Below are 10,650 nucleotides of genomic sequence, written 5' to 3' on the forward strand. Positions count from 1 at the left end.
AATAAGCAGATCAATCAGCAATTCCTTGTGCTGCCAAATACACAACTCTTAGGTTGGGCAGAACACAAACTTTCTCAAAACTGCAGAGAACCATTTCCCAGCTTCCGCATGGATTTTCTTTTGCTTATGGAAATGAAGGAAGAAGAAGGCTTGATAGCATAGAGTACCCAAAGCTGTGAACTCAAAATGAAGTATAATAAATCATTTTCAAGAAGCTGGAAGGGGGATGGTGTGGATGGGAAGAAAAGCTAAATGCTGTAGGCAAAAAGGACAAATATAGACGGTCCAAAAAAAGTTTCAGTCAGGCAGTGGCTTGCACAGGACTTGGTGGAGCCTTGCCACTTCCCAGGGTAACTTCCTCAGCAGCTATTTTGATGCAGCAAACACATTAGTAAGATCCTCCGCTCCCTACCTTGGGATGCCAGTGATTTGTCTGTTCCCTAAACAGAACTCCCACTTGGCAGATATTGCCTGTCTGTCCCCAAAGCTTTTGTTCAGCTTCAGGGTTTTTCTTCCCCATTGCAGTTCTTCCCACTGTGACAGGTGAGCATCCTCTGCACACGCAGGACTTCTGTGACACTCACCAGGGCCTGAGCGAGTCCCAGAACACACCACGGTCAGGTCAAGAAAGACTACTATACTGCAGGTAAAGAAGTGAAGCAGACAAACTGCAGGCTTCATGGGGCCCGAGCCTAGCCAGGGGCACTATCTTCTTTACAAAAACATCTCCCAAATTCCAATCAGGGCCAGGCAGCACCTTTTTCCAAATCTTGCCCCAGGTTCCATTTCAAATGCTTAGCTTTAAGGGTTTTCTGTACATGGTGGAAGTGGCTTCCAAACAAAACTACCCATTTTCAACCCAAAAAGACAACTTCACTCAGCATTTCCCCCTCCACCCAAAACCCACCCCCTAGAAAACCCCACTCGTGTTGCTCAACCTGGAAAACCCTGGAAACACAGCAGAACAGCGTCAGAGGCAAGAGTCCTTATTGCAAGGGAGAGACTGAACCCCAGACCAACTATATTTGGAGCACAAAGAAAAACCCACCTTTTCGCAAAAGCCTTCCCCCAATGATGAGCCGACATCCTTTCATAGCCAGATAATGATTAGCATGAAGAGAAAGAAAAGAAAAAAGTAAAAAGCAAATGAAGTATGAAGGTGCTGACAACCGATATCTCTTTGGTAAATGTTAGCATCATCCAACATCTGCATGACTAGAGATATCTTAACATTCAGAGCATTAGAAACACAGGGGACAGAGGCTGACTGGTAACAAAGTTCTTATAACGCTTAAGAAGGGACCAACAGCTGAAAACCTGAAAGAGAGAGAATTTGAAATCCATTCGAAAAGGTGAAAAATATTAAGAAATTAGAATGACCAAGCACAGGAAAATCCATGTTTATGCATATTAAGTAGGACTCTTTCTTTCCAGAACAGAGAGGATAAATTGTATCAACATTTAAAAAAAAATCTCTTCTGCACAATAAGTGAAAATAACCTTCTGATCAATCACATGAACTATTAAAATTTCATCTCACAAACATCTCTATGGAATGTCTACCTTAGCTATTACCATATCCTTGGGTGAAATATTACAAAGTGATATTACAGAATGTCTTGCAAAGCTGTCAGATCAGTTATAAAAAAAAAAAAAAAAAAAAAAAAAAAAGGATAACTTCATTAGATTTGGCATTTTTAATTAAAATAAGAAGAATCTGTGTTTTCAAGTCTATGCCTCATAATGCTAACAACCTAAACATTCTGCGGTATAATGAGCATTTGGGAACAAAAAACAACAAACAAACAAAAAATACCCACACAATTCTTTTCATTACCCTAATTTGGGGACAAAAAATTGAAATTCACAGTCATTTCCCTCCCCATCATTTCATAGCACTCATTTATAGAAAAACATATCAGTAATTTGACACATTTTTAAAACATCATAATATTTAAAACTAAACATTTTAAGGCCAACTTTACTGCAGCCCTTTCTAACAATGTGCTGCATTTTACTTCACATTTATCACAACATATTTAAGACCATACAGACTGCTGAGTACTACTCAGTGTAAGAGGAAAAAACGCTCAGACCCCAGGATATTCTCCGAGGTAGTGTCTTATTGCACAGACATGCCCATAAAAAAGCACAGATCAAGCCAGCAGAGCATCCTGCAGCTGCTTATGAAGGAATTCTAGTGGAAAGTCAAAACACTGACTTAAATCTTCAGTAACCGCTAAAGGGTTTCAAAGCAAACATTTAACCACAATTGCCCACATGCAAGACACTGCTCAGGGAGTCTCTGAAGCAGCAATTATTATAAAACAGGAAGATCATGGGAGGATTTTCTTTGCTTGTCCTCGTTTTTATCTCCCTTCTGCTGTAGGCCAGTGCATGAAGCAGGACACTACACAAGACAGATTTTATCAGGCCTTGTATGATTGTGCCTACATTTGAATAACCAATTCTTTGGTCTGGGTATGTTTAATTAAAAGTAGTTCTTAAACTAGCTTCCTACACAACCCATCTTAAGGATGAACAGTCATCCCTTCCATCTCATGGAATTCCAAATGCTGCCTTATGAAAGAAAATTCTTTCCGATGTAGCATTAAAGTAATCAATGCATGAAAGCAGATTTATTGACTCAAGCTTTGTGCAGCCCCACCATTACAGCTGCTGTAATCAAGTGGAACAGCTAGGTTAGATTTCAGCAGAAAAAATAAACCGAAACATATTAGAGGAAACACATTATAGTCAGGAGAGAAAAGACTACTTTGGAGGTTTCCATTCTCAAAAGGTGAAGAATACACTGCACAATCTTGGCCTATTATTCTACCCACTTATTTAACTGGTATGACACTTCATGAAAATGACTGGCTGGTTTAATTAGGTCATACTTGTCAAACAACCAGTTTAAAAAGAGATCCTTAAGAGTAAATACAATCTTTAGCACACACAGCCTATACCTCTTGAAGCACACTCCCAGTTCTCCCTGCCCTCATGTCCTCAGCAGGGAGGAGAGGAAAATAAATAATAAAAAAAACAACAGCCAGGACAAGCCAGCTTCAAATCTACGCCAATACAACCAAATTCAAGTCACTACCCTGCGCAGCCTGATGGAGGCTGACAGCACAGACTGACACCCAGGAGATTTTCCCTCGACGCCGGGAATATTACCAACAACAGGGCTGCATCCAGCACCTGCACGTTCCCACAGAGCCCGTGGGCAGGGCAGGGGACAAAGCGCTCGCGTGGCCCCGCGGAAGCAGCGGGGAAGCCCCCCTGCTTGAGCGCTCCCAGCGAAGGACAGGGGCTCCCCTCGGCAGGCCCTGCCTTCAGAGCCCTTTACACACAAAACCCCTGGCGCCTGGGTTGACGAGGCTGCTGGAGTGCAGTTCATATTCTATAGAGCAGCGTATGAAAGAGATGCAATTTGTAATTCGGTGATTAGCGCCGAACAACACAACAGTGAAGAAATTCTGCTTACATAATCAAAAAGATAAGTCTGGTGCTGTTTAGAAAAGCCTTTTAAAAGGTCTTTTGTTACTTTACATATCAAGATCTGACACTATTCATATCTTTCAAGCCAAAGTTTCTTTACTGCTGATTAAAATTGATATTTATTGACATTAGCCTGGGGAATAATAGCTGAAGAGCCAACCATATTCTATTCTTCATCAACAATACTGCCAACTAAGTTGTTTCCAGAATCATCATTGTTAGTAATTACATGCTAAACAAAAAAACTCTCTGCAGTTGGTTTTCAAAGACCACATTGAGCTTGCAGATAGAAAACTTTGTTTAGGCTTTAACCCTGCAGGAACAAATCTGATTTGAAAGTTAATTTCTGTTTATATGTACACACACACATTCACACACACAGCACGCTCAAAAAGCTGCTCTTTTATGGGCCAAGAATTCTTAAGAACCCAAGGGTTTCATCCAGGAGATCGACTTGAGTGTTAGCACAGGCGTACTCAGTCCCTTCAGTTCAAGCGCACTCTGAGCAGTAAGCACTATTCACCATATATATTCTAAGACTTTTAGGGGTAGATGTTCTCCAAACTAAGCAGGGCCAAATTAATGTGCCATGAGACTAGAAAAAGTGACCTCTAGTTGCGAGCTGGCTGACCTCCACACGACAGCATTATTGGACTGAAGAGGAAGTTGCAGACACAGCCTACTTATATACCATAGGAAATGGAGATCCAGGGAGACAAATGCCTCCTCTATTAGAATTCCTTACACTTGAGTCACCTGAGATGTTTAGTCAATAGGAATCATCTGCTTACATCAACATGACAGTGCCTTTCAGCTAGAGTCGAGAGAGAGAATCCGGCAGGTAAGCATATGGAGTGAACTGGTAAGAAAGCCCTGGAAGTCATCTGCGGGCACTAAAAACTATATTTCCACTTGTCTGTCTTTCAAGAATTTCTGTAGTTGGGTTCCATTATGCAGATGGCTACTTTTGAGACCACAATTTAAGTCACATTCAATGGCAAAAAGAAGACACAAAAAGAAAAACGCCTCCCTTGTCAACAACACTGTAGCTTAGCTTTCCTAAGTTACTGAAATGACGTAAAGAGGAAGAAGACAGAATTACCAGAAGCACAAGAACACAAAAATAGGTGTGTAACTGCAGCTACGTACCTCTGGTTTTGGTTGTGGCACAAGCTATCCTAGCCTTACAGTGCTATATTATGGTTGGCTTTAGCCAACCTAAAGCAAATCAGTAAGAAGAGTTTCTAGCCTTTTCCCACCTGAACTGGGTATTTGCACCCTGTCCTACTCATCAGTATTAACAGCTACACAGAATGGAGGAGAAAAAAAAAAAAAAAAAAAGTCTTAAGAATTAATTTCAGTCAGATCACAGAGCTGACCAGACTTGTAAAACAACTACACGATAATTAGTGCTAATAAAAATGACAGGTGGGAAGAGGCAGCCAGGACTGACTCCTGCAGCAGCCTTTCATCAGTGAAACCAAATGTTAACTGATACAGCAGAAGTTATTTAGCAGAACTGAAGATATTTCACTTGAAAATGTTAAAATACTAACACCCAGTGGAACACAATAATATACAATATAGGGTTTTGAATATAAGCAACACAGTACCCTACCTACTGCGTATCCTGGGCACTGTGAAATACATTAAAAAAAACATTCCTGTTCAGCAAAAAAATTCATTAAAAATGCCTCCCAGATGAATTTCAAAAACATATTTTACTACTAGCTATTTTGCCGCTTTCACTTAATTTAATTCAAAACAAAATGCTTATAATTGGTGAAAAATGTAAAAGAATCTAGATTTTCTGGAGAAGAAAATCTAACAGAACTCTTGGCCACTTCCCCAAGCCTGCCCTGCAAAAAAAAAATGATTTCATACTATGGAAGAAAGCATTCTGATTAGAGAACCATTTGTAATAGGAGAAGTGTGATAAATAATATATAGAAAAATGTGAGCTTGCATATTGTCTGCAAATGCTTTAATGCATTTCAGATCTAATCAGCAATAAATCAAGAACGACCACACACACCCTCATAGTATGTTGAAAATAATTTCTTGGGTCTAACCCTAAACTTACTAACCCTTTTTAAATAAAGAAAAGGGAATAAGACAGTTTCGCTGCATAGAATCCTTTTGTATAGGCTTGAACTAGCACAATTGCCATCATGTTGGCATTTTTCAACAGCAAATTTTTCACATTAGCCACAGTCATGGAGATAAGAGTATATTTTAGTCTTTCTTTTCCTCAAATTACTTGTATTTTAAATTCAGATTGGTCTGCAATACTAACACATTCAAAACAGTTACCTTTTTTATTTTTACAGAAACACAGCTGTGCAATGAAGACAGAGGTTGAGATTACACATTCAAAAATGTTTATTTTGCTTTCTATTTTATGCTCTTAAAAGAAAAGAATCCATACCACCTGCATTTCCTTGTTTCTATCCACAATTCTCTATCACCTTGCCATTCTTTGGGATTTTTTTTTCCTGAATATTTGTTCTACTCTCCAGAATCTGTTCTTTCTGCTGCTGTTTCTTTGTCACTGGCTGTCCTCCATCCTGTCATATGCACATTCCTCTGTGCCTCTTTATAGCTTCTTTTCCACCACCTATTTTCCTTTTCCACTGCGTGTCCACACTCTTTTCTCCTCCAAGGAGTTTGTCTCTTCCTCTCCATCACTAGCAAAACAGGTTTACTCAATCTTCTGTCATCTAAAGGTCCTGTGTCTACCTTCTCTCTCAGTTTTGGGGGAAGGAGGTCTCTTCTGCCTCTGTTGCTTCTTCTCCCATATGCAGGACATAAAAATCTGTAGAAAATAGAAAAGATCTGACCCTCTCCTTCCCTCCTGTCTCCTAAGCAGCAGTCAGCAACTGCTGTAAAAAGTACCACCATTGAGGAACTGCTCTACCTTTGTGGTGAGGAGCAGATCTGTAGGCAAACAGCCAGCTCCCAACTGCCTGAGTGTAAAGTTCCTGTGATCATAGATCATCTGGCATTCCTTCCCTCTCCAAACCAGGCGACCTGTAGCCATCGATTCTTTAATCTTGAACTTTAAGGGTTTGATAGTTGTGAGTAGGTTTGGGGGGGAAGTCACTGTGACTGTATTTCCACTTTAGCAGTATATGCACTAAAGTGCCTCAATAAGAAGCGGTATGCACTACCTTAAAAAAAGAAAAGCAAGTACTGACAATTAGGCCTCCTCTATTCCACAAGAATTGCCAACTGCTGAAGGTGGTTAGCTGCAAGCAGAGACAATGATAATTTGTGTTCGCCATCATTCTGGAGGCTAACTTCATTTTCAAAAATGCAAGTATAGGCAGGATAAACTATGATCAGCACACTTAAACCAGATTAAACACCAGCCAAGCCTTTGTCAGCAGTGGTAATCTTCCAAATGGAGAGAGGACATTAAGGGGGTCTATGGCTATGGCCCAAAGGCTGTCTGAATGCTTGGCACTTCTAAAGCATCTTCCCACCTGAACTTCAAAGAAGGCTATGAATATTAACTAATTAAACCTCACTGAAGTGAAAGAGAATCAAGGGCTCAATTTACCTGCCAATAAACATCAGGTTCGAGGGTGGAAGAACAGATAGTTGAAGTTGCAAAATAATGTATTTTGCAGCATAAATAAATCTACAACATTTGCAACAGTGGAGGTGATTTGGACAAACTAAATATCAGATTAAATTTCCATTTTAGTAATGCTTAACAGTATGCATGTAGATGCCTTAATAGCTGATGGTCAGAACACGAGAGCCTCTCTGAGGAGCACAGCACTGTGCTGTGGGATTGTTTCAGGGGATTTGACAGGCAGGGATTAATCTAAGTAATCGCCAATATATACCTACAGGTATTTCTGTGGTCAGGAGTCCAAATTACAACAGTTAAAAGATTTGCCTTAATCAAAACCTAAGGCAATTCATCTGCAAGGCAATCCCCATATGCTAAATTATGAAGATTACTAAAAAGAAATGTTAGTCCAATATTCTGAAGTGAGAACACGGTGCCTTAAGTGGAAGGCATGTAAAACTTAACTCCAAGTGCTAGAACACACAGCCTGTGAATAACATTTCCTCAAGCACAAACTAAGCCTTTCCACCATAAAGTTATCTGTAGTACTGTTTGAAGGAATTATGATGGGAACCTGACTTGAACAGTTTCTAAAGTGATTTACTGGGCAGCCTTGATACATGTAACTGGAGCTTGAAAACCTCAGTCAGACCAGTACTTACAGACTAAAATAAATATCTGAATAAACTTTGTGAGATACTCTGTAGAGCCTGCGACAACTTCACCTCTCCCCATGGCGCAGAAAGGAACACATAGTATTTTAATTATTTTCTTCCATGGGGCAGGAAACTCATTGAGATTTTTACAAATATGCTTAGCTGGTGTTTTGCTCAATATAGCTCTCAGCCTGCAGGTTGCATCAAGTGCTAAAACAAATAAAGATCGCAGAAGTTAGAAGTGCCCATTATGTCAATAAAATTCAACCCCTAGCAATGCTGCGATTGTTCCATGCAGCGTGTTTTCTAATGCTTTGTCTGGTCTTGTTTTAAACAATGGGGCTCCCATCACTTTTCTTGGACTGAGCGATCCAGCAGCTTTTCCCGATCTCTAACCAAAGCTTCCACTTTCTGTGCCAAGACAGAAGATAAGAACTCTTCAAATAAAAAAAAATAAAAAATAAAAAATCCCCTTCTACCAAGTCTGGCATGCGGCTTACAAAGAACATCAGGTAGCCTTTCAGGAAGCTACAAACTTCATTGATCAACTCGTTTTAGAGCCATCCTGGGCGACACCTCCCTTCTGCAGAGCTGCTTGCATTTCGCCCAAAGGATAAACAGAAAAATGGTCGGGCAGGATGCAGTGGTATCGAGTGAGTTTCAACTTATGAGAAATGCAGCTCCTGTCTGCAAAAAGGGAGTCTCCTCCTCAGCTTCATTTCTGGCTATCTGCTCATGTGGCAATACTTTGGGTGGTTTTTGTTTTTTTCCCATGCGACCTGTACAACTGTTAACACAGTGGTTGACCTAAGCTTGTGAATGAAATGGTATCTTTTAATCGAGGTATTTATACTCCTAAAGCCCTATCTACCTGAGAGGGAAAATGGAGAAGAAGGCTAAATAAAAAGCAAGAGGCTGTAGTTGAGAGGACGATTTTGGAGAAAGGGCCTTTTAATGTCACCCGCGCAGGTGACGGGCAGCCCCGCATCATTATCGGCTAAAACCGTGCAAATTACGGCACGGAAGGGGCCCACGATGCGGATCACGGAGCCCACCCGAATTCCTGCCCGCCCCAGCCCGGCTGCCGCGGCCACCACGTCAACCCGCGCGGGGGGAAGCGCCGCGCAGGGCGGGGGCGCTGCGGCTGGACCCCCCCCTCCGTGCCCGGGGAATTGGGGGCGCTCCCCCTTCCCCCCCGCGGTGGGACTTACGTTCTCCGTGTCGCGCTCGTTCACCGTGGGCAATGGAGTCCGGGTGGACATTTTAGTTGAGGCGGGCGGCAGCGCTGCCCGCGCCCGCGCACAAAAGCCCCGGCGCGGCCGCGGCCCCCCCGCGAGCTCGGGCTGCTGCTGCTGCTGCTGCTCCGCGCTGGTGCTCGCAGAGCGCCACCATGAAGGACGGCGGCGGCGGCGGCGTCGCCTCGCTGGGCCCCCCCGCGCTGCCCCTGCGGCAGCCGCCTAGAAGCCGCCGCGGGCCGGCAGCGGCGTCTCGCCCCCGGCGCCCGCCGGGCTCATGCCAGGGCCGGAGCGCGGTGGGCGGCGGCGCTGCGCATGGAGCGGGGGACGCGCCTCTGCTCGCCGCTGCAGCGCCGCTTCACGGGGCCGCCGCTCGCATCCTGCTGCACCCGCCCGGGCTCCCGGAAAGGCTGCCCCGCCGCGGCGCTGCCCGGCCCGCGGCCGCGATGCCCGAGTGGGTGCGCGCGTGGGTGCCGGCCCGCGGGGCGCCGCCAGCCGCCCGCCCGCCGCTCCCGGACGAGCCAAGATGGCCGCCCGGCTTCCTCCGCGCCGAGCCCCGCTCCGACATGAACCGGAAGGGCCCGCCCCGCGCGCCGTCGCCGCCATGGCCGGGGGCGGCCTGTTGCTAAGGGCCGCGGCGCGCGGGGCCCGCGCGGCGGCCGCGGGGGCTGCGGGGCGGCCTTGCGGGGCGGCCCCGGGCGCGGGGCCCGCCGGAGGTTATTCCGCAGGTTACTTTGTCCCTTTCCGAAGGGCGCGAGGCCTTCGTGTAATTCACAGTTAATTAAATTGAATTAAAGACTGCAAAGAAAAGTGACATGCGCACATTCAATGTATAGGTAGTTTAGAAACATCTGTTTCTGGAAGGTTGGAAGTGCCTTTTTTTTTTTTTTTCCTTGCCATCCCAGAAAACAGAAAATGTGAACCTCTGTGGAATAAACGCCAGTTCTGGTGGGATTCGTAGGAACTTGGCATCTCTGGCAATCTCTGTTAATCTGGCACCCAACTGATAACATTTTGTCTTCCCAAAGTACAGTTTATTGGCAAACTCCGTCTCTTACATTGACTGTCTTAGCCTTGAAATTGTGTAGGAAAGCTTCCTTGTGCTTAGAGACATGGCAAGGAGAAACAGATTCTGAACAGTGCCCGGTAAATGAGTGGCTTGCCTGTAGCTTCGTCGTGGGGACAACCGAATTCTCCTCGGCAGAAAGAGAAAGCCCAATGGATCTGCGAGGAGCAGCGTCTTCCTGCCTTGCTCGCAAATTGCGCCAAGTCCTGACCCTGCATCGATTGCAGCGGTTGAGGGCCGCTCCACCGTCACACAGGCACTCGTATGTGTGAATGTATTTGCATGTCCATGTGTATATGTGCTCGGGTTGTGCGTATCCGTAGTGGAGCCATGCGCCTTCCGCAGCAGGCAGACCCGCTGCACTGAGATCTGGGTGGGAGTTGCCTCTATCGGGTTTGCCAAGGTCAGTCACGAAGCCTGAAGGAAAGCCAGGAAGAGTATGCGGATCTCCTGGCTCTCCGCTTTCGCTGCTGCTTCTCCTTTTTTCTTTTCACTTGCCAGTAGAATATGTTCTTTACAACATGCTTATATATAAAAAATGGTAATTGACTTATGACAGACTCAGAAGAAGGGTAAAAATAGACTTATGGATTTACTTTGGTTGAGCTT

The 10,650-nt window shown here is 44.4% G+C and overlaps 1 protein-coding gene across 6 annotated transcripts in view; it reads right to left on the minus strand.

Moving 5' to 3' along the window:
• MARK3 (microtubule affinity regulating kinase 3) overlaps window positions 1-9,212 on the minus strand; it is a 59,594-nt gene extending 50,382 nt beyond the window's left edge. For 2 of the 6 annotated variants that reach the window (XM_088539631.1, XM_088539633.1), the window contains exons 1-2: window positions 8,952-9,199; window positions 1,049-1,087 (exon numbers count right to left, since the gene is read on the minus strand). In XM_088539631.1, coding sequence (XP_088395757.1) covers window positions 1,049-1,087; window positions 8,952-9,002 — 90 coding nt within the window. In that variant the 5' untranslated portion in view covers window positions 9,003-9,199. Of the gene's footprint in view, window positions 1-1,048; window positions 1,088-8,951 lie in introns of all 6 variants that reach the window. The other 4 variants (XM_088539635.1, XM_088539630.1, XM_088539634.1 and 1 more) reach the window with 4 other exon arrangements.
• Window positions 9,213-10,650: the final 1,438 nt, after the last annotated feature.

This window comes from Tinamus guttatus, unplaced genomic scaffold, assembly GCF_059628265.1.
Source record: "Tinamus guttatus ecotype Peru unplaced genomic scaffold, ASM5962826v1 Tinamus_guttatus_pri_ptg000048l, whole genome shotgun sequence".
In the NCBI taxonomy this organism is placed as follows: domain Eukaryota; kingdom Metazoa; phylum Chordata; class Aves; order Tinamiformes; family Tinamidae; genus Tinamus; species Tinamus guttatus.